General features: G+C 36.4%; 2 protein-coding genes across 4 annotated transcripts; both read left to right on the forward strand.

Moving 5' to 3' along the window:
• Positions 1 to 213: 213 nt before the first annotated feature.
• Positions 214 to 2,602, forward strand: LOC122314838 (pentatricopeptide repeat-containing protein At5g66520-like). The gene has a single exon (XM_043130456.1). The coding sequence runs from the start codon at positions 265 to 267 to the stop codon at positions 2,266 to 2,268; it is 2,004 nt and encodes a 667-aa protein (XP_042986390.1). The 5' UTR covers positions 214 to 264; the 3' UTR covers positions 2,269 to 2,602.
• A 1,534-nt stretch (positions 2,603 to 4,136) lies between these two features.
• On the forward strand, positions 4,137 to 23,865 carry LOC122314837 (protein SUPPRESSOR OF QUENCHING 1, chloroplastic). 3 transcript variants are annotated; one of them, XM_043130454.1, is made up of 29 exons: positions 4,137 to 4,601; positions 5,230 to 5,330; positions 5,438 to 5,494; positions 5,584 to 5,678; positions 6,323 to 6,422; positions 6,921 to 6,979; positions 7,151 to 7,275; positions 7,754 to 7,856; positions 10,001 to 10,088; positions 10,274 to 10,352; positions 10,595 to 10,655; positions 10,799 to 10,874; positions 10,956 to 11,066; positions 12,071 to 12,166; positions 12,364 to 12,486; positions 13,400 to 13,597; positions 14,060 to 14,164; positions 14,562 to 14,626; positions 15,461 to 15,554; positions 15,803 to 15,960; positions 16,052 to 16,101; positions 16,211 to 16,332; positions 16,475 to 16,582; positions 20,691 to 20,783; positions 21,107 to 21,143; positions 22,047 to 22,294; positions 22,504 to 22,653; positions 23,390 to 23,578; positions 23,675 to 23,865. In XM_043130454.1, exons 1-28 carry the CDS (start codon positions 4,202 to 4,204, stop codon positions 23,552 to 23,554), a joined length of 3,267 nt encoding a protein of 1,088 aa, XP_042986388.1. In that variant the 5' UTR covers positions 4,137 to 4,201; the 3' UTR covers positions 23,555 to 23,578; positions 23,675 to 23,865. The 3 variants fall into 3 exon arrangements, with proteins under 3 accessions (XP_042986388.1, XP_042986387.1, XP_042986389.1); XM_043130453.1 differs by having other exon boundaries at positions 23,390 to 23,865; XM_043130455.1 differs by lacking the exon at positions 4,137 to 4,601 and having other exon boundaries at positions 5,244 to 5,330; positions 6,346 to 6,422; positions 23,390 to 23,865.
• Positions 23,866 to 24,295: the final 430 nt, after the last annotated feature.

A 24,295-nucleotide genomic window follows, 5' to 3' on the forward strand; every position in this document is an offset into this window, starting at 1 on the left:
TGATATTAGCACTTGGGGGTAACAAGTTTACATACTCCAAAGCTGCCTAATGAATAATGATTAAGCCAATTTAACCCTAACATGTTTGGTAGCATTTATGCAGAATTATGGGTTAAAAAAATCCTTCAAGAAAATATGCCACGTTTCATGGCAGCAGCCAATCACATGACCACCGAGCACACGCTTTCTCAAACACTATAAATAATGTTTCCTCGCTTCCATACATATCTCGTGCCTTAGCCACTACTGGATAAGAGAGTAAAGATGAGCACAACAACAACCACAAATCTTCCTCATCATCTCAAGCCCAAAGACATCTCAACAGAGAGCACATCCGCCTCCAAGCTCTCCCAGAAAACAATCCTAAACCTTCTAAACACAAAATGCAACACTTCTTTACAGTGTCTCAAGCTAGCTCATTGCATTACACTCAGGACTGGCCACTTTCAAGACCATTATGTTGCTGGCACCTTGGTAAAGTGCTATGCAAATCCTCATTTCAACAACTTTGGCTTTGCATTAAAGGTCTTTGATTATGTCCTGAATCCCAATGTTTTTGTCTGGAATATTGTGATCAGAGGGTGCTTAGAGAACAATGAGCCATCTAAGGCTATTTCATTATATCATGTGATGGTGGCAGCAAATTCTAGGCCAAACAAGTTTACGTATCCTCCTTTGTTCAAGGCTTGCACTATTACGCATGCCATTGAAGAAGGATTGCAATTTCATGCACATGTAGTGAAACATGGGCTAAGCAGAGATGGACACATAAAAAGTGCTGGAATTCAAATGTATGCGTCCTTTGGACGTGTGAGGGAGGCACGTCGAATGCTTGATGGGGAGGGAGACTCTGATATCATATGCTGGAACGCGATGGTTGATGGATACTTGAAATGTGGAGATGTGGAAGCTGCTAAAAAATTATTTGAGTGTATGCCGGATAAAAATATTGGCTCTTGGAATGCAATGATAAGTGGTTTTGCTAAATGTGGGATGAATGAAGAGGCTAGGAAATTGTTTAATGAAATGGACAAAAGGGATGAAATATCTTGGAGTGCTATCATAGATGGTTATATAAAAGGAGGTTATTACAAGGAGGCATTGGAAGTTTTCAATGAAATGCAAAGGGAAGATATCAGGCCAAGAAAATTTATCTTGTCAAGTGTGCTAGCTGCATGTGCCAATGTGGGGGCTCTTGATCAAGGAAGGTGGATTCATGCTTATGTTAAGAGGAATTCCATGCGCATGGATGCTATTTTAGGGACTGCTTTGGTGGATTTGTATGCCAAATGTGGGCGTCTTGACATGGCTTGGGACGTTTTTGAGAAGATGACAGAGAAAGAAGTCTATACTTGGAATGCCATGATAGGAGGGCTTGCCATGCATGGCCGAGCGGAGGATGCAATTGGGTTATTCTCCAAGATGCAAAGGGAAAAGTTGAAGCCCAATGAAATAACTTTTGTGGGTGTTTTAAATGCTTGTGCTCATTCTGGTATGGTTGATGAAGGTTTAGCAATTTTGGATTCTATGAAGAATGTTTATGGTATTGAACCTGAGATGGAGCATTATGGGTGTGTGGTTGATCTCCTAGGAAGGGCAGGGCTCTTGGAAGAGGCAGAGGAGCTCATAAGTTCAATGCCCATGGAGCCCAATGCAGCTGTTTTGGGAGCCCTCATGGGTGCTTGTAGAATACATGGACATGTTGAATTGGGGGAAAGAGTAGGGAAGGTATTGCTTGAATTGGAACCGAAAAATAGTGGTCGTTATGCATTACTGTCAAACATCTATGCAAAGGCTGGAAGATGGGATGATGTTGAGAAAGTAAGAAGACTGATGAAGGAAAGGGGGATAAAGACTACAGCTGGGAGTAGCATGATTGATGTAGGTGGCATTGTTCATGGGTTCAAAATGGCTGATAGTTCACATCCACAAAAGAAGGAAATCTACTTGATGCTGGACAGGATCTTTGAGAGGCTTCATATGGAAGGTTATTCACCAAAAACCTCCCAAGTTTTGTTTGACATCAAAGAAGAGGAGAAGGAAACTGCACTTCGATACCATAGTGAGAAGCTAGCAATTGCTTTTGGACTACTTAGCACAGCACCGGGGACAGCCATCCGAATTGTGAATAATTTGAGGGTGTGCGACGACTGCCATTCTGCCACAAAGCTCATTTCAGAAGTTTACAACCGAGAGATAATTGTGAGGGACCGTGTTCGTTATCATCATTTCAAAAATGGAAAATGTTCCTGCAAGGATTATTGGTAACTTAAGAAAAATTGTCCATGTCTATTAGGTGAGGAAGTAGAAACAAACAGGACTGAGTGATTGAATTTTGATCCGAACTCCAAAGAATGAAACGAGGCCAATGGTTTTAAATGGAGACCTCATACTTCAAGTTTGAAAAACACAAGTACTGTTCAAGTCTAACTACCTGCGAAACTTGATGAACACCAAACATTTGGAGAGGACATACCAATATAGCATTGCTTGCCTGTGCAGACCAACATGAGAAATATTCTGTAAGACAAGGTTTTTGTTATAAGAAACTAGTTGAGCATACCTGGTTTTAATATATACATACATGAGCATATTTATTTAAGTGATATTTGCATGAATGTATGGAACAGCAGGAACGTTACACGGTTGTGCTGTAGCATATTTTTGCAGGCCAGGAAGAATATTGAATATAGTAGAAACATTCCTGTGACTAATTATGTTCTGAGATTGCTTCTGGTGATGAGAAGTGATGCTGGTTTTCTCAAAGCATTCAAGACAATTACACTCGTCAGAGCTTATACAATATCATTGTTGGCAATTAGTTGAATCTATGTGACAAGCAAAATAAACATCATGCAACTTTCAGAATCCCCCAAGTAAATCAACAGAAATTGGGGAACCTGTATTCATTTAAATTAAAATGATTATCCTGGTTGGTTTAGTAATATCAAGTTTATACTTTGACAGCAGTAATTTATAAAGAGCATTCCATCTTAACTGAGGCTTAACTGGACCTGGATGCCATACAAACTATGACAAACTATTAATAGTAAAGGCACAATCATACACCAACAAAGCTTTAATTGCCTGCTAAGCAGTGTGAAAGACAGCATCAATGACATGATACCAATCTAAGTGCCACACATTTTCCACACCATCTTTATTTTTACTGTAGTTTACATATTCACACCATCTTTTTCATAAAGTTCAACAACTTTTTCCAGGCTGACAATCAGTTGCAGAACAAATGGGGACTCTCGGTTGATGATCCTGCTGTAGTTATCTTGGTTGGGATTGTTGCTGCTCGTGCTGCCATTATTGTCCTCAACAGTTGACACGGAACCTGTTAATTTCCATACGCGCCTGACTTATCGAGTCGATTCTTTTCCTTAGCATTAGTTTCACCATTTTTAACTCCAGCTTTTCCGAGTCTCTTCCTCCAAGATAAGCCTTTTGGCATCACCTTGGACAAAAAGAAAGAGCAATCCAATGGCTGGTAGAGCTACAAGCACTGTCTTCATGATAAATCTGCACTGAAACCAGTAATCAAATTCCATGATTAGTTACATAAAACAGTGTTAAATATCAAAAAAGCTATAGCAATGCTATATATAATAGTAGAGTACGTAAGTATTGCATAATCGTTTTGAAAAAGAATAAAATCTATTATTAAAAAATTAATTATCTTCGCTTAAGTTCCGTATTTATTCATTTTTATCAAAAAAATTATACGAAATTTACATATTTCAAGAATGTAAATATAATTTATTAATACGAATTTAAGGTGCAAATAACTGAATTTAAGCTGTTTGGGCTATTTTGGTTCGTATGTTACCTTGAATCCAAAAAGAGTTGGGCTTTTTGAGCAGCCCACCAACCCAAAATCAGAAAAACAAACATAAAAAATTTAAAAATAAAAATAAAAAGAGTGGTCACCAAGTGGATAATGCACCGATCATTCAACACCTCAGCAATTTAAAAATAAAGAAAATAACTTTCTTTCAATAAATACCCCTGAGAAAATCCCTTCAGGCAAGCAAACTACGCAAAAAGACAACATACCCATGGCCAACTGCATTGTCATTTTCATAAAACAGCAAGGTTAGTTTCGTCCCAGCGCATCACAATATAACAAAACCAAACCCCCGTCCCCGCCTCTCACGATACGGTATCGAGTAATTTCAAGTTTTTATCAGCCACCATGGCCATGAACTTGAAATTACTACTGCCATCTCTCTCTTCTTCTTCTTCTTCTTCTTCTTCTTCTTCTCTCTCGATCTCCTCCACGCTATTCCACTTATATGCATACTCAAAAGGGCCAAAACCCATCTCATTCTCTAGATATCTCTTCCACAACCAGCGAAGAAGCCTTCGTCTTTCGCGAGAGATGTCGGCAAGAGCGTGTGTGAAGGTTGAGGAGAAGAGTGTTGGAGAAGAAGAGTCTTCATTAAGGAATTGGGGGAAGGTGTCTGCCGTGCTGTTTGACATGGATGGAGTGTTGTGCAACAGCGAAGAGCCTTCGAGAAAGGCCGGGGTGGATGTGTTCGCCGAGATGGGGGTCGAAGTGACTGTGGAGGATTTTGTGCCATTCATGGGAACTGGTAATGAATATGAAGTTTTGTTATATTCATTTTCAGTGGCTAGTATTTATATTCAGTGGCTAGTATTTATACGTTGTTAGTTATGTTAGGATCTGTAAGCAATACTGTAGGGAATTTGGTTTTTGATTTATTCAGACTGTGTTGCTGTATTTTTAAGTTAGGAATATTTTCTTATATGAACTTAAATCAAAATACTTAATAGCATGGCGATACATTTATACAAAACTTCTACCCCGAGCACACGCAATGGAGCCGTAGACAGTCAAGTGAAATCCAATCCACGAAATAATTTGATCTATGGACAGCATCATTGTGGTAAAGGTCGTAATTCCAGAGGAACATGCTATATTGGTGATGAAAGTTCTTTTACTTTTGATAATTGTTCGGAGAAAGAAGTGCAAGTCTCTGAATGGCTTCTGTCGCTGTTACCTTCTTGCCATTCTTCATAGCAAAGTGGGAAATTGTGCTCAATGTACTTTTGAGGTTTTATCATGTGGGGTTGGAATTGAAAGTAACCTTGAATTTTAAAACTTTGGGTAGCTTTGTAACAACCAATATAAATGATTAATCGCTTTTTGCTACGGTGCAAACTTTTAAATTTATATTTTTGTTTTAACATCAATACTAGGTGAAGCAAACTTTTTAGGAGGAGTTGCTTCTGTTAAGGGAGTTAAGGGATTCAATCCTGAGGCTGCAAAAAAGAGATTCTTTGAAATATATTTAGATAAGGTAATCCATCCGCTATCTTTGAATGCATAATGCGATTGCGACTTATATCATAATGGTATGCAAATCCAAATAGTCGCTAACACCTAAAGTTTTTGCACTTATTTTAGTATGCAAAACCAAATTCTGGAATAGGATTCCCAGGTGCCCTTGAACTCATTACCCAGGTACGTGGGGAATGAGTCATAGATGACATGATTTTGCTACCTTCTTGCTGCATCTAGAACTTAAATAATACACTCCTGCTGGATAACAGTGTAAAAGCAAAGGCCTTAAAGTTGCTGTTGCATCTAGTGCTGATCGTATCAAGGTGGATGCAAATCTTGCTGCTGCTGGTTTACCATTGTCAATGTAAGCCAATGTAATCATGTGCTGTGCTTCTCAGATTTATGTAATCCGGTTGCATACATTTTTCACCCATTTATAATTTTAATTAGTCAATATATAACTGCAGTCATCACTAAAGACCAACATGTTTTGTTTCCATAATTAATCTTTTAAGCTTTAAACTTAAACACCAATAACATTGGTGGAAGTGTTAAAGATAAATATTACTTTTAGTTTTACAAAGGTTCAGATGTACTTTCAGGAGAAAAGGTTCAGATTCGTAGAGTTAAATTCTGATTAGTTAAAATTGGAACTGAACTCACAAGAGGCCAACTGGTGTAAAAGGCCTGGAAGGAAAGAATAACATAGTTTGTAGTTTGCAAGTAACTGTAAACATACTGAAAATTTTCAAATATGTATACTAATATTTTCCCCCATTGTTGAACAAAAGAAATTGTATAATACCATCTAGAATATAATCCCAAGAAAAAGGACACGCAAGTAAGCAACTTGGTAATATTTGGGTGCTGGGCATGAGTATTTGTCTAGAATCAGATTGGTCCGAATCCATACTTTGAACTGTGAACTTACCCAATATTTGATAGTATACAAAAAATTTCACCTTTATGATACTTTTGGTTCTTAATATTTTATTAGCCTCCTTTCAGGTTTGATGCTATTGTGTCAGCAGATGCTTTCGAGAATTTGAAGCCGGCTCCTGATATTTTCTTAGCTGCATCAAAGATTCTGAATGTGCTGCCCAGTGAGGTATACTGAGAGATTCTGCAGATTGTTGTCTTTGGATACATATTTTCCAAATAATTATTTTTATTGGCTTCAAACATAGGTTGTATTGAACTTGTGATTTTCCATCATGGTTTTTTTCTTATTAAATTCTCTTGAACATAAAATCTCAAGACATGGAGAGGTGAAACGCTCACTGCTAGGTACACTTGCACATTATTTGGAAAGTACTTGGATGGTTTGCTACTTTTCACAAATTATGATATTTTTGAACATCACATAAAATTTCTCAGAAGAAGTTGGCTCTGTCAGCTTTTTCCATGACCCAATATTATTTTCCTGTATGAATATTCGGATTTAATTTTTTCATCTCAATAATTTGCCAATTTTTCTTTTTTTCACCGTACTAATGAATGAGTGTTTGTCAGCATAATTGTCCAGTGACTGAATTGATCATTGTAGCTTTTCTGTGACCAATCACTCTTATATTATTGAAATAATTTTATGCCTATGTTTTCCTAGTGTATTGTCATTGAAGATGCATTAGCTGGAGTTCAAGCTGCCAAAGCTGCTCAAATGAGGTAAATTTCTTCATATTATATGTTTCCTGCATTAAAATCGAGTACAAATAAATGTAAACATATTGAGCTTGGGTTGGTTTCCCATGTACTTAATCCTTGTTGGTATACCTTGGAACCATTAGATTATATGATTATTTGGTAGAAATGGTAATCTCTTTTTGGTGCTTGTAGATGTATAGCTGTGACAACTACATTGTCTGAAGAAACTTTAAAGGCTGCCAGTCCATCACTTATCCGGAATGAGATAGGAAGTGTTTCACTGCATGATATTCTCAGGGGTGGCTCAGATGGCTATAGTATGTAGTCCTGAGAGTATGCTGCAAATGTCAATTTGTACCATTATTAATGTAGAATGCTGAAGCTACAGTTGTTTCATGTTTTAAGAAATATAAGTAAGACCAATTTTCTTGTAATTGGTGTCATATATTTTGGAATTTGCTCCTTTACTGCTTAGTGCTTCTTTTTCACCAATAAATTGTTTAGTAATCTTGGATTTGTTCCCATATACTTGGGCTATTGCCTACTCTTTTGATCAATAATAATTTGTTTACTGATATAAAAAAAGTATTCTTGGATTTGTTGGTTTAATAAGATGGCGAAGCAAAGCTCATGTTTAGTAATTATAATGTCGTTCTCCAAGCTCTCTCTCTCTCTCTCTCTCTCTCTCTCTCTCTCTCTCTCTCTCTCTCTCTCTCTCTCTCTCTCTAAATTTGCGTAATTGTTAAGCATCTATAGTTTCTGCGCACAATTACTCACAAAGGCATGCCATTGCAGATGAGAAGAAGCAGGGTAATCAGTTTCTGTTTCCCTCTACACAAACCTCAGCTGGAGAGCTCACAGAAAGGGCAGATAATGGTGGAAGTTTCTCTATTGGGGGGTAAGACAGGTTCTAATCTGCATTTGTATCTTTATATATATATATATATATATATTCAGCCAACAAATCAAATTTGTGAGGGAAATAGAATGTAGAGTTGAGATGGAAATTATAATAGACAAGCAAGAACTAAAATTGAAATTCTCAATTAGATCAACTAAAGTCTAATCTAAACTAATCAGGATCCTGTAAATGAAAACTTCTAAAGCTTAAATAGAAACTTCAGTTTTTATATAATTAGCGAGCCTTACTCATGTTGGATATGCTCATGACAAAGATCTGGTTTTAGAAGTATCACCAAACCATTATTCTCATCTCTGATTTTTTGGCTATATCCAAATATTTTCATGCATGAGATCATGTAATGATTACCATCTAACAATACAATAAAAAACTTTGAGCCTTATGCCAATGTGTTTTTGTAACAATCTGGTAGCACCCCATATTTAGTTTGAGAGGGTAATGAATGGATTCCACATTGCTTGGAACAGAGAAGTTTTGCGGTGCATAATAATTTAAGGGGTGCCAACTATAACATTCACTAGTCTTTTGAAGTATAAGCTAGATGTGGCCTGAGCATTTCTTCTGTCGTTACAAATGGTATCAGAATCAATCCTCAATTAGAAGTGTAAGACTTTAGCCGTATCACCTATATTGGAATGTCTTGACAAGGATGTTAGAGATTTAAGAGGGGAAATTTTATCGCACGAATTTAGTATGAGAAGGTGGTGAATGGAAATACCACATTCTCTAGAATGGAGAAGTTTTTACTGTTTATAATGAATCTAGTGAGCTCCAATTGTAACATTGACTAATTTTTTTGGAGTATAAGTCCAAATGTAGCTTCTTCTTTTGTTTTTAAGTTGGATCGTAACATCATTGATAAAAAATATCCCAAATGAGCTTGGACTTTCTTTGAATTGTTACATTCCCTCTCTATTTTTCCTCTTTACTCTTACAAAGAGATCAAATAGTTAATACAACAAAGAGATCAAATGGTTAATACATGCTAGATGAAAAAGGACAGTTAGCACATAAAGAAATATATTGTTTATGGTATATGCTTGCTGTTGAGCAGTACAAACAACTAAATTGGACACAATACAAAGAAACAAAAGAAAAATATTAAATAAGCAATGGAGAACAAAGATTAATTTTAAATGTACATTAAAGTGAAGCAAAGTGATTAACGGAAAAAGTACTCAAATCTGACGAATAGTAGAGCGTTGGGAATCCCTTGCACAAATCCGGTATTTTAATTATTCTTAATTCATTGGATAACTCAATTGGAATCCGAAATTCTCAATCGAAAGGTATAGATTTATAAACTAAAATTAAATCAAATGTAACCCTTTGAAAAATCATTCACCACTTTTAAAATACGTAAATTACTATCCCTATTGAGAAAATCCAATGACGACAATATACTCAGGGAGCGATATTGCAGCAACGAACTAAATCAATATAGATAAATAATTGATCCAAACATAATCAAAGAACTAATCCATTCAATAGAAAAAACATGACTGAATCTATAAACAGAATAAATTTTATGATTATTCGGAAAATAAAACATTAATGATGAATTGAGAATGATAAAACAAAAGATTTTTAGTAATTGAAGATCAAATACATAAATTAAAAATATCATCTAATGTGCAAGTTCATCCTTAACCCTACATGAGAATTGAGTTAACCATAAATATACTGGATTTCCAAATTCGAACCCCTGAAGGGAGTACGTGGCTGCCAATATAAGTCCTAAAATTTAGGAGATTTTTTTATGCGGAAATTAAGAGGATATTAAGGTTTCTTTCCTACCCTATAGAAGCATATCATTAGCACAAAATAGAGGAGGGGAGGCAATTGATTCTGAAGACCCACTATAAATACCCCAAGACAGTCATTCTAGTGGCACAACATGTTAGTGTCCTCCAAATTGACAAAAACATCTTTTTGCATGATTTTTGGCATTTTATTTTCTCAAAATGCCAGCTTACTATATCTACAGTCTCATCAATGAGAAGTGTCATCTATCAACATAAGTTATAACAATATATCTTTGCCAGTTTCGCTTCCAATAAAACCAACTTAGTTTTTTTCTATAGAAACTTTAGCTTCAAGGTGCAAAATAATTTGGACAGGTTGCAGGGTTCTCGGCGAGATATTTTGAGATATGGAAGTTTGGGCATTTCAATTTCTTGTCTCCTTTTTACCATCACAAACTGGAAGGTATGAGTAACTTGACAGTGATGAATGCAAGAGAATATATTTGCATCTTACAGATTTGTGTTGAATCTCAGTTTGCAATCTTTCTAGTGACCACGAATATGCAAAGAGAATGCCCAAAAACTATTTTTCTTTGCTTATTATTGTACTTAATATAATAAAAATATACAACTGCCACGCCTTTGCAGGCAATGCAATATGCATCCCCAAAAGCTATCTGGAATATGCTATTAGGAGTCACCCAGCCATCTTTTAAATCAAATGAAGGTACTGATACATGTCATCCATGTAACATTCACCTCTGATATTTTCCTGTGCTTCATTTTGTTTCACTTTTTTTGCCCGCCATTTTTTTTCTATATTTTGTTCTTTCTTTGTTTTAGCTGGAAAGAATTAGTTAGTCTTGAGATTTATTGTTCTGTAGATTGTATCATCTTCTTCTGCACAAGTTTCTGATAGTCAATGCACAAGTAAGAATTCAAACTCACCTCAGTTTTTTATGGCAATAGATGAACTAAATTCCGACAGGATCCAACAATTTGTGAACTATATATCTGATCTAGAAGCCAAGTAAGAATTTCCCTACTTCCCCTTTTAAGATATATATTTTCACTGAAACTATTTTCAATTTTATCTACTCGTTTTCCTTGTTGATATGTTCCATAAATTTGAAGTTCGATATGTTTAGCATGAATAATCTTTCACTATGTAAGGGGAACTTCTCCAACTGTGCCAGAATTTCCATCTAAACTTGATTGGCTGAATTCAGCTCCACTTCAGTTTCGCAGGGTAAAGTCTATTTAACTTGTTTTGTTTTAGTGAGACGAATGTACGACTTTAGTTTTGACTCTCATTTTTCCTTTTTGGTAGGATTTGAAAGGAAAAGTGGTTCTACTGGATTTTTGGACCTATTGTTGTATAAATTGTATGCATGTGTTGCCAGACCTGGAGTTTTTGGAGAAAAAATACAAAGACATGCCGGTATATACTTTAGATATTTCAATCTGTTGGCAATTTCAAAGTACTTTTGATAATATCAAATTGCTTGTAGCTCATTGAATAGAGTCTGATGAGCTTCAATGTTTTGTTTTAGTTTATTTATGATGAATGAGATTACTCTTATTAATATTTGAGACATTATTGCTTATTTCCGAGAAGTTTGATATTGTTTCTATCTGATTCAAGCTTGTGAGTGCTCAAACTAGCACACTCTACGTGGTAGTGATAATAGTTTTTATATAAGCAAGTTTTATCTTTCCTTTTATGAGTTTTTTTTTTTTTTTTGTGCCAAGGCTGAAAACAATGAGTCACAATTGGCCAGAGAGGGAGGGAGGGAGAGGGGGGGGGGGGGGGGGCAAAGCCCATGGAAGGTGCCAAAGATTATCAAATAGTTGGTAGTTTTATTGTTCACCTGATAACACTATTCATGATATATAGTGACTCTAGATATTGAGATAAATCAATGTAGAATTTCTGTATGTTATGTGCTAACCTCAGAGGGGTAGATAATACTAATTTCAAGTATGAGCAAGCAACTTTTAGGTATAAGCAATAGGTTAAAGTATACGGACTTAGAAAGAAGATGAAAATTTACAAGTTTGATGTATGGGGAAGAGAAAGAGAGAGAGTTTGTTGTGAAGTTTCCAACCAAGTATCCCCCATAGTCTTAAAGTTCACATTATTCTTTCCATAGCATCTATCTTATTGTGTGCCCCTTAATCTCATACTTTATAGTTTGATTAGTAGTTGGATACTCAAAGTTACCCTTTGGGAAGTCTCTCCAATAAAACAGAAAATGATACCATATCACTTGGTAAAGAAACATTGAAAGCAAAATGTATGCTTTCTGTTATATTTCTTTATACATGTCACGTGTTTCTGACATTCCTCCACATGAGTAGTGAGTAGTTAGCTGCTTCAAGTGTTGGTTAACAAATGTCTTAAGTCCATAAGTAATTGTTTTATATATGCTCTTGTTTCTGAAGTTCACAGTTGTCGGGGTACACTCTGCAAAGTTTGACAATGAGAAAGATTTAGAAGCCATTCGGAATGCTGTGTTGCGCTATGGTATTACTCACCCGGTAAGCTTATTGTCTAGTACATCATATGAGCAAAGGTTTGATCTTTCAAAGAATATTGGGTGTTTTTGAACTAGGGTACATTCTTTTGTAGGTAGAATTATCTCAGATTTATGTGAAGACATTTCCACAGTTCCTAGGACGGTTTTCTAGTATATTTTAGTTTTCTAGCAGATGTCTGATTATTTATAACAATTTAGGTAGTCAATGATGGAGATATGTATATGTGGCGAGAACTAGGTGTGAGTTCATGGCCAACATTTGCTATTGTTGGCCCCAATGGTCAGCTGATTGCTCAACTATCAGGTGAAGGTCGTCGAAAGGTACTGATGACCAGTTCTAGCTTTTCGTATGTCCTGCTTTCCATTCTTTAGCAAATGTACTGTTTTTCTTTGTTTTGAAAGTGTCAATCCAAATGATGTCTAAAATGGCAGTCTGTTTTTGTCTGCATGCACATGTTTTAAATTGTATTCTTAGTTTGAAGATTCTAGTAGCAACTGAACCTGTAAGAAAAAATCTGCCCGTGCAGTTCTGCTTAAGCTGATTAACATGTCTCTTGATGTTGAATAAACTAGAAATTTCGTGTGTCTCTAATTTTGAAAAATGTAAAACTGATGGTGTCTATTAGCTATCTGTGTTGCTTATTGTAAATTAGATTTTAGGGTTGACTTTATGTTGCATATACAAGGACTGTTAAATGGATGGGAAAGATGTAAAGCCAAATAGAAGAGAAAGTGACTGAAACTTTTGAAAGGTGCAGGAACTGGGGAGATGAAGGCAAATTGATGTCTGATTTTTCAACATAATTATTAGAATATACACAGTCCATAGAAAGACTATTGTCAAATGCTGAACTTTGCCTTTCTATGTTAGGACATCCTCATATAAGAGATATCCTGTTCAAAAATCATATCATTTGCGAGAAACTATCTTCGTTTATTCCATAATTATAGCATCTTCTTAAATCCCATTATGCACTAGAAGCAACTTTCTCTCCCCAATTATAATCTCAGTCCCATAAATCAAATTGGTAATCAGTATTTAAATGCCTTTAAATTGAATAAATCATCTTATAGGAACAAGTTTCAATGAACTTGCTGACAACATCAAATTGCAATTTTTGGATTGATTTTTTTTATCTAGTACCTACCAAGGAAAATGTTATCTTATTTCACTTAGTGCTTGTTATTGTACTTTATAAAAGTTAAAAGTCAATTTTTTGGTTTCATTTTGAAGGATCTTAACGATTTAGTGGAGGCAGCTCTTCTGTTTTATGGCACAAAGAAGAGCTTGGACAACACACCGATTCCTATAAGATTGGAGAAAGATAATGATCCTCGCTTGTTTACATCTCCATTAAAGTTTCCTGGAAAGCTAGCAATTGATGCCCTGAACAACAGGCTCTTCATTTCGGACAGTAACCATAACCGCATAGTGGGTTCTCTCTCTCTCTCTCTCTCTCTCTCTCTCTCTCTCTCTCTCTCTCTCTGTGAGACACATACAACCATGCACATCCTCCAGGTTACTTTGTACTGGTGTTAAAATGTGAAAAAAAGTATATTAAGCTTATTAAAACTCGAAGACCCCCTCCATCTCACACCTTCCAACAATCCTGAACTGATGCAGACTACAAAATAAAAGAGCTTACAAGAATGGAGTCACCAACATTTGGAACAAAGATGTTATATACAACCAGACTCTAATAGTATGCTGGACAACTTATTGTCTTGAAATTCCTTTTAAGACACGGCTCCAATAATTCGTGTCCAGCTTATAATAATTATAGTAGTAGTGCATGTAAATTCAGTTATTCTTACCCTTTGCATCAAAAGGAATGTGAACCTGCTTGGATTTACTCAAATCATTATTTAGACATCTTGTCACATTTATATTCAGGTGGTAACTGACTTTGATGGGAATTATATCGTCCAAATTGGGGCCACCGGGGAGGAAGGTTTACATGATGGCAACTTTGATGATGCCACCTTTAATCGCCCTCAGGTAATAAGTTAATATCTTACTCTCTCCGTCCAGAATATAGTATCATGATCTCTTTTTGGGATGTTCCAGAATGGGTGCCCAGTTCCAAAGATTCAAAACCTTTTTTTCTTTATATTCCAATAACACCCTCATCAATTGGAAAAAAAATAAAGATATACATCAAATTTGAGCCCATGATTGGAAATTGTACCAGAACTGATATGCTTTTTCTTCTTCATTAAACATTGTGCCACTTAAAATCACGACACTCAATTTAAGACGATGGAGTATCTATTGTGTTGACCATCCAGCATACTTCATTTATGACAGACTGAATGCATTCTGGGATTTGTCATCCCGTGTCTAATGTTCAATGTTGCCTGTATGCACAGTAACTGTTTAGTTGTTGCTTCTTCAGGGCTTGGCTTATAATGCAAAGAAAAACCTCCTTTATGTCGCAGATACTGAAAATCATGCTTTGAGGTACGTGGCTCTTTCTTCAGAACTATCCCTTGATTGTTTAACTCTATTTCTCGTGCTCCTCTGGCTATCAAATGTCTGTATCTTCTCAATGTCATTATTCAAGTTGATTTGCTTCCTCAAGTGAAGTTTAGATGCTTCTGTTTTTATCCTTTTGGACATTGCAATAGCTCTTCTGTAATAATTAATAATTATGCTTTCTAATAGAAGAAACATGTAACAGAGTTGAGTAGCTACTGATTTCTGAAGGTAAGGCTGGTTTTGCTTATAAAATGCCTCAAAATAAAAATATATTCTAATGCTTAAAAATTTATGAGCCTGAGAATTTATCTGAGTTAATTTGATAATGAGCAGTTTTTTAGCTGCATCAGTTATAGAAAATAGGACTCAGAGACCAAATCTACACTATAATCTACAAAGGGCCGATTGTGCAGACTGAGATCCAAGTCACCATCATAAGCAGGTTAGAGAAATGACTGCAGAAGTGGATCGAGGTGCAGAATAAATATAATATTTAATACTTACAAAATATATACATAAAAAAATAAACTGGCGAGCTGCCAATCCCCGTGACTCTTCTAAGGGAACCTCTATTGTGCACTCTGCAGAATTAGACATGTGATGCAGAACAAGGAAAGGAAAGCTTGGAATTAAAACTTAGAAAATAATACACTAGAAAAGTTTTAAATAGGAAACTATTTCTTCTTGTGCTTCCCATGCATGTTCTGTCTTGTCGCAACTATGAGGACTGAATGCTAGTCCATTTACCCTAAGTATTAGAACAGGGAAATCACAGTAATATTACCATTGTAACATTTTAAAATTTTATTATTGTAGGGTGATTGATTTTGCCAATGAGACAGTGCGTACTCTTGCTGGAAATGGATCCAAGGGTTCTGACTACCGAGGAGGGGAAAAAGGAACCAATCAGGCAAGACTGCAAAAGATGATAATTGAGGATCTACTTCTATATCATAGCCACAGAAGTTCAAACCAAAAAGATAGCCTGCATATACTATATAATAATGCTTCATCAAGTTGTGGGCACTAATGTTAGTTTATCTTGTTGAACAAGTAACCACAGTTTTCAGAATTAGTAAATTCAATATAGAATTATAATATTGAATTTTATGGAAAAATCTCGCTATAACTTTTGTAATTTTTAGTCTCTTGTTTCAGGTCCTTAACTCTCCATGGGATGTCTGCTTCGAGCCAGTCAATGAGAGGGTTTACATTGCCATGGCCGGCCAACACCAGATCTGGGAACACAACGTATTGGATGGAGTTACTAGAGCTTTTAGTGGGGATGGTTATGAAAGAAACTTGAATGGTTCAAGGTACTGACTTTTATACATCTCTCCGTGTGTGTGTTTTAGATACTCGCCTAAATTTAACATTGATAATTTGTATTCTTCATTGTTGAGATAGCCCTACAAGCACATCATTCGCACAACCTTCTGGAGTCTCACTATCTCCTGGTAATATGTTGTAGTGTTTTGATCTGAAAGAATTTCAACCACCCTTTTAAGTGTTTATGTTTTGGACTTTTATTGTTATTGTGAAAGTTATTCTGTTGCATGTTTGTAGATTTGACAGTGATCTACATTGCGGATAGTGAGAGTAGCTCAATTCGAGCACTTGATCTAAAAACTGGAGGATCAAAATTGCTAGTTGGTGGTGATCCTACGTTCTCAGACAATTTGTTTAGGGTAATTTGGCTCAAATTAAGCAATCAGTTCCATACTAGACATACATAATTGTTTCTTGATGCATATCCCGTGTTATAGCTTCTAATGTGATCTATTTTCCCTATTTCCTTCCAGTAATTCTTCTGCTGTTTAACTTTTGCAGTTTGGAGACCATGATGGAATGGGGTCAGAAGTACTTCTTCAACATCCATTAGGCATCTTATGTGCAAAGGATGGCCAAATTTATGTAGCAGATAGTTATAATCACAAGGTATTTTTTTTTTTTTTTATAGGGAAACAAAATTTTATTGATCACAGGAATAGGCAAGAGCCCAAGTATATGGAATGTATACAAGAGCAGTGCCTAAGCGTGCTAGTTTAGTGATACAAGGAATTCATGTAAAGTCATCCCATGAAAATCAATTACAACCGACCAATGGAGTAAAGTATTGAAAAAGAAACTTCTAAGCTCATACATTGACTGCTCTTGATCTTCAAAACTTCTTCCCTCCATATACACCACCAGAAACATATTGGAACATGTTCCTTACTGTTGCAATCTTAGAGTTTCCCCGAATGCCTCTCCAAGAAGCTAGGAGGTCAATAACCCTTCTCAACATCACCCAAGCTAACCTCATTCAAGCAAAGACTTCATTCCACGAAGTCATGGCAATCTCACAATGAAGTAGTAGATGTCAACAGATTCTCCTCTCTTTTTACACATATAACACCAATCCATGACTATGATTCGACGTTTCCTCAAGTTTTGTAGAGTGAGGATTTTTCCCAAGGATGCCGTCAACATAAAAAATGTTTCCTTTATAGGTGCCTTTGTCTTCCAAATACTCTTCCATGGGAATTGATTCATATTGTGAGCTATCATGGCTTGGGAGAAGGAGTGTACTGTGAACTTTCCTTTCTTAGAGGGGCACCAAAAAATCTTATCTTTGACTTCCTCATCAAACGGGTGTCGTACACTAGGTCAAAGAACTCTAAAAAAGCGTCAACTTCCAATTCTTATGCATCTCTGAGGAACGTAACATTCTATTGAGGACTACCATTGGTTAGAATTAAGAGGTCCACAAGAAACTTCTTTCATTCTTGTTAAACCATAAATTTGAGGTTAAGTTTCCATGAGTGCCTTATCACCACACCATACATCATGCCAAAATTTGATTTTGATCCATCAACCACGTCAAATCAGATATTTCTTGAGTATATATCCCAGCCTCTTCTTATGTGCTTCCATATTCCTACCCCATAAGGCCCACTAAACTCATTCGAACATGATCCCCCCATGGTTCACCATACTTCAATTCGCCAATTCTCCACAAGGACCCGTTCATTGTGGTATCTCCATAGCCATTTGCCAAGTAAGGATTTGTTAAAAGACTGCAAAACAGAATACCCAATCCTCCTTCATGAATAGGAGAGCATATTATGGCCCATTTCACCAAGTGAAATTTAAACTCATCGTTATTCCCTCCCCTCCCCCCAAAGAAAAAGAAGTCACGTTGGAGTTTCTCCATATGATGAGCCACCTTGGTTGGGAGCAAAAATAGTGGTAGGAAGTAAGTTGGCAAGTTGGAAGGAGTGGTTTTGATTAAGGTGACCCTACCACCTTTGGATAAATGCATCATCTTCCAAATAGCCAATTTCTGCTCCATTTTGTGTAAAGCATCATGCCAAATAGATTTCGATTAGAATGAGGCACCCAACTGGAGGCCAAGATATTTCATAGGCAGTTGAGATATCTTGCATCCCAAGATGGAAGCCATGCTCTCCACAAGAACATCCCCTACCAAAACTAAATCTGATTTAGCCAAAATCACCGTCAACCCCAATGCGGCTTCAAAGCATAAAAAGGAGATCCCTCAAAGCTCAAATTTGGTCATGACTAGTCCCACAAAAGATTAGGGTTAGGGTATCATCAACGAATAATTGATGAGATATTTTGAGAGTGCCAGAATTTGCCTCCTCCTGCGAGAATCCAGATATGAAACCACCCTCCAGAACACTTGAAATCATCTTGTTAAAAGCTTTCACGACAAAACAAAAAAATTGTCAGAGATAGTGGGTCACCTTGTCTCTAGCCTCGCGAGCTTTTAAAGAAGCCTTTTGGCATGCCATTCACTAATATAGAGAAACAAGCCGTAGAAATACAATGATTGATCCATGTACACCATTTCGTACCAAAGCCACATCTCAAGTATGTAAAGCGAGAATCTCCAATTGACACAATCATAGGCTTTTTCCATATCCAGCTTGCACAAAAATCCCGGCTCTCCCGACTTGAATCTATTATCCAAGCATTCTTTGGTGATAAGTACCCAGCCAAGAATTTGCCTACCTCTGACAAAGGCATTTTGAGGCGTTGATATTAATTTCTCTATCACCTTGCTCAATCTATTTGCAAAACTTTTGAGAGAATCTTGTACATCCCGCTCACCAAACTAATGGGATGATAATCTTTTACCTCTATAACGCCGAGTGGTTTTTTTAGGAATGAGCACAACAAAAGTCGCATTAAGATTTTTTTCAAACCTTCCATTTTCATGAAATTCATAAAAGACCCCCATTACGTCTTCTTTGAGCACTTCCCAACATATTTGGAAGAAAGCCACATAAAAGCCATCCAGACCTGGAGCTTTGTCACACGCCATGTTTTTTAATGCTTTCTTGACCTCTGGCTCTTCAAACGGCTTTTTGAACTGCTCTACTTCCTGTGAGTGAGCATCAAAAGTAAGCCCATCTAATCTCGGTCTCCAAGAAAATGGTTCCGAGAGCACATTCTCATAACAGTTGACAATGTGATATGTGGTATCAAGTTGGTTAGAGGAAGCCACCCCATCAATCATCAACGTCTTTATGATGTTGTTTCTCCCATATGAGTTAGCCATCCAATGGAAAAACTTGGTCCATTTATCCCCTTCCTTCAACCATAGTGCTCCTGATTTTTGTCTCCTAGATATTTCTTCCAATAAAAAGACCCTATCAATGTCTACAGTCACTTGAGTTTTATGAGCCCTCTCCTCCATTACCTCCAATCCCTTGAGTTCCTCAAAGAGAGTATTCTTGTGACCTTTCACATTGCCTAACACTTGGTCATTCCAAACCTTCAAATCTTTCTTCAGAGACTTCAATTTGCATACCAAGATATAGCTTGGGTTCCCATATAATTGGTAAGAAGACCACCACTGCCGGACTCTGTCGAGAAAATATGATTTAGAAGATATGATTTCTCTAACATGTGCCATGAACTTTGGAGGACACCTAAGTATGTATACTTAGGTGGGTGAACTTCGAAAAAATTGCTCCATCCTTCCTATTATGCTCAGAAGATAGTAGGACTGCTCTTCATATTTCTCATAGCCTCTTTATATGTATGCTTCCTGTGTACTTGGGCTATTGCCTATTCTATATCAATAAAATATATTATTACTTATCAAAAAATAAATATTTTGCATAGCCCCATATTAAGGTTGCTATTAAACAGCCACTTGCATGTTAGGATTCAATAATTCTCGTGTATTCTTCAATTTCTCTAAAGTTTATGGTGACAAATTCCAAATTATATGGAGACCAAATATTTTTTTTTTTATGACAAGGTATCTAAGAACTTTCACTGCCCTAGATAAGACACTGGTTCTCAACTAATCCCCGAGGTAAAAGACGTCTCCGCTAGCAAATTTGTCACCTTCACTGCGGTGCCTTGTTCGCAAGGACCAGAGATCAACTAGGAGCAACCCACCTATAGGGTCTCCTTTCAATGCCTTCCTCGCACAGATTGGGGTCTCTAGGGAGCCTTTTGACGGAGACCAAATATTAGCATTGACTAATTATAGGGTGCAGTAGCCTTGACAAAATACGAGCCAGTTTTATAAAATATTGTTCCATAGCAATAAATTTCATCCAATATTCAACATCTCATCAAACTTTTAGGTCATAAGGTTGATAGGCACAAAAGGGTGATTCTCCTTGGCACACTGGACTTTTCATTCAATTCCCTTTTGCTATAGAGGAAAGTTCTATGGTCTAAATTTAATTCAAATTATGTCTGCAAACTTCTACTCCTTCATATGGTAATTAAAAATAGTTCTTATCTCCATCTCTGTCCTCAGCTTACTACAACCAGCTCATTGGTATTCAAATTATCATGAAAAATGTAGTTCTTACTTCCAACTTTATCTGCTATAGGTGAATCATGTTTGATTCATTTTAGAATATTTGCGATGCATCGCCCAAGATGCTTCACTTTACATTGAAGTGAAAGTAGCAGGAAGCCCTTTTTATGTGTCTATTAGATTACTGTGGATTACTCACTATAACATGATTGTATTAAGTATGGCGACTACCTCTCCTTGTTACCCAAACTTCAGATCAAGAAGCTAGATCCTGCTAGTAAAAGAGTCAATACCTTAGCTGGAATGGGGAAAGCTGGTTTCAAGGATGGAACAGCCCTGACTGCTCAGGTTGGAAAAATACTTATATTCTTATTTGATGAAAATTCTTTGATGGCAGTGCTACAGGATTTATTCTGTATAATTTTTTATGAACCAAATTGTGATTTTTAATTGGATATTGGGGTGCACTTTCCACATTCATATTTTCTGTTTATCATATTCAAACAAGGCATAAAGAAAAGAATAAACATTTATCTAGGATTCGAACACGTGTTCAATCATTAATGTGTTTTCCATTTATTTATTTGCTCAGCTACTGAGAAGTGAAAAGGTTTTTTTTCAACTATGTAAGCTAATTACTGAATTTGTGATGCATTTATTTGCTCTTGCAGCTCTCTGAGCCATCAGGAATCGTTGAAGTAGAAAATGGTGATTCTCATACCTATTCATACGCCACAAATAATTTGTTAGCCATAATGTTGGAATATTTCTGTGAAGTTACAAAATCCTAAATGCCCCCCCCCCCCTCTCTCTCTCTTACATTCTTTGAGAAGCAGCAGGATGCTTGATTGTCCATTGGATGTACTCCCTCCTTCATCGAGTAGATCCACATTTTTCTGAATTAATAACAACTCTGTCCTTAAATAACTAGCTTAATTGTTATAGAATGTCATACTACTTAACAGAAGCTTAATCAGTACGATGTATCTTATACTTTCTCTCGTATAGAGAAAGGGTAATGATCTTTAGGGATGTTTGGAAAGTATCTGATCATAGATGGACTCAAAATCTATCCGACCATAGATGGAATTAAAATTTGTGTAGCAGTAGGGGCAGGAAAATACAATCTAAAATATTCAACTCTTACAAATAAAGTCAAATATAGGTTGGAGGCAAAGCTAAATTTGAGATGACAAGTATACTCATGTTTTTATCTTTTATTTTCCGCCTCAGAATCTAGACATGCTATTGTGCTTTTTAATGCATGAATCTTCTCCAAAAATTCACTGAATCCCAATACCCTAAATAACAAATCCACAGGAAGACCTTATTTTTGGCATATTTTGGAGGTGCCACCATGCATGTAAAAAGTAAAACAACAAAATGTTTTTCTTCAATGGACATTTTCATTTAATGTAAGCTAGTTTTTTCATATCAAGCAAGGTTGAAAATTTTTCCGAATCACCTGCTATCCTTGGGTGATTGGACGGTAGAGAAAATTTGAAGGTACAAATTATACTAATTGCCAAATGGTACATATGCTTCAATTGGTACACCTTCAATCCCATTAGTAGCAAGCTTTCATCGAGTTTGCTTCTTTTCATCTCTCAGGAAGACTTTTCATAGCTGATACAAACAACAGTGTAATCAGATATCTAGACTTGAACAAGGAAGAAGCTGAACTTCTTACTTTAGAGCTGAAAGGGGTTCAGCCTCCTGTACCAAAAAACAGATCTTTGAAGCGCCTTAGAAGGCGATCATCAGCTGACACACAGACCATTACCATTGATGGTGGTTCATCCAATGAGGGAAACTTGTCTCTTAAGATATTGTTACCTGAAGAGTACCATTTCTCAAAGGTCTCTCTCTCTCTCTCTCTCTCTCTCTCTCTCTCTCTCTCTCTCTCTCTCTCTCTCTCTCTCTCTCTCTCTCTCTATACCCATATAGGTCCCTACTTTTTAAATTTTCTCATTTATCTTAAAAGTGCGGCATTGAATAGTGGTAAAACTATCCTTTGCGTGTTTGTCCATATATTCCTTAACTTACTGCCTCAAAATCTGTAATGCAGGAAGCACGCAGTAAATTTAGTGTAGAAAGTGAGCCTGAAAATACAATTGTTATTGATCCCTTGGATGGATATCTAAATCCAGAAGGATCTGCCATACTTCATTTTAGGAGGACCTCCCCCTCTGCTTCAATGGGCAGAATAAATTGCAAGGTATGCCTCATTTTTGGCTGTAAACCTCGCTGGTCGGAAAAGAAATATATGTTCGAACTTTTCAATTTAACTTGAAGTAGATTTTCAACTTCGTTCTTATCACAATTCTACTTCTTAGTAATTCCTATGTGCTGGAACTTAAGGGTGATATAAGAACCTTGAAAGAGGTTGGCATTGTGAATTTGATCATTTAAATTATATTCTTTAACACTCCTCGCCCATGGGAAGTGGATTGAACACATGAAGTATTTAACTAAAATGTGGAGTTAGGAGTCAAACTCAGAACAACTACTAATGTTAAATTACCAATTGTTCAAAAGCTTAAACTCATAGGAATGATTGATTGAGTTATTTAAATATATTCTCTGACAAAGGCGATGTTTGATTAGTTGTCAACCAATCACTCTGAAAATAAATCGCCGCTAACCACAGTATTAGAAGTCTGATAGAATCTTCTAGGAGTGACTGGAGAAACTTCCTATGCTCATATTTTTTTTCGCAATATATTTGGGCTTAACATGATAATTGACTTGATAATCTGATGCTAAAGATTATAGATCCATATGTATGTTCGCTTTAAATCATCCCCGCCAAATTGCAAGTTTATCGTTCTAGAAATAACAGCAAAGAGAGAAGCATTAAAGAATTATAGAGAAAGCGAAAATGAAAACTTATTTCCAGGTTAAGCTCATAATTGTCAATCTTGGATATAAAATACCATTCCTTGTCTTCACAGGTATACTATTGCAAGGAAGATGAGGTCTGTTTGTACCAATCTTTGTTATTTGAAGTACCCTTCCACGAGGAAATTTCAGACTCTGCCCCTGTAGAAATCACACTCGCATATACTGTGAAGCCCAAAACTCCAACAAGCACCTTACAGCTGCCAATTGCTCGCTGAGGCAAATTCCCATATAAAAATGTTGTAAGATCCCTCTCTATTTTTCCCAATTTCTTTCCTGAAGTTATGATATTCAGTTGGATGCAGCTGATACTTCCAACAATTGTTGTCTTCTGCCAGCGTCATTGAAATCAGTATGATGGTAGCAACAAAGTAAGTCAAGTCATCGTTCAATAATTCTTCATAAGTACTTCAATTGTAACATGTTGAGCAAACATGACATTCAAAGTTTCTTTTTTAGAATTATATCAGTTATTTTTTGTAGCCATATTATTTAATTTCCTCTGATGCTATAATTACTATTTCTCAAATCATGTTGATAAGTTCTTAGATTTCATCTAACTCGAGAACTAGAGAAGTTCTACATTCAGGGAGGTAAATAAATCATCCTGCCCGTTTATACCAGTATGCATATGCAAAGAGTAAGACCCATCTTTGGCGGCAACACCTATATTGGTATCAGATGACTCTTAAGGGCTTCTAATTCTAGTCAATTAGTCAACTTTTGAGATTATATGGTCACAAAATCAAATTGTGAGACGTTCTAGGCGAGTCTTGCTTTGAATTATATGAGGCTTCCCTATGATTTACCTTATCTGTGTGATGGGTACGTTACATGCGTTTTGGGTTTAATCGGGTAAAAACCATGTTGTGTTTGTACGGTCTCCAGAATTCCTTGTCACAGAGAGAGAGAGAGAGAGAGAGATGTTACAAGGCCTCCTCAGGTCTGTCGCATGGCCA

The sequence above is a fragment of the Carya illinoinensis genome, chromosome 7, assembly GCF_018687715.1.
Source record: "Carya illinoinensis cultivar Pawnee chromosome 7, C.illinoinensisPawnee_v1, whole genome shotgun sequence".
Lineage (NCBI taxonomy): Eukaryota > Viridiplantae > Streptophyta > Magnoliopsida > Fagales > Juglandaceae > Carya > Carya illinoinensis.

Coding starts and splice junctions, on each gene's coding strand:
- LOC122314838 (XM_043130456.1), top strand. CDS start 265: ATGAGCACAACAACAACCACAAATCTTCCTCATCATCTCAAGCCCAAA.
- LOC122314837 (XM_043130453.1), top strand. CDS start 4,202: ATGGCCATGAACTTGAAATTACTACTGCCATCTCTCTCTTCTTCTTCT. Junction 7,276..7,753: donor GGGTGGCTCAGATGGCTATA/GTATGTAGTCCT, acceptor ATGCCATTGCAG/ATGAGAAGAAGCAGGGTAAT. Junction 22,295..22,503: donor AAGAGTACCATTTCTCAAAG/GTCTCTCTCTCT, acceptor TCTGTAATGCAG/GAAGCACGCAGTAAATTTAG.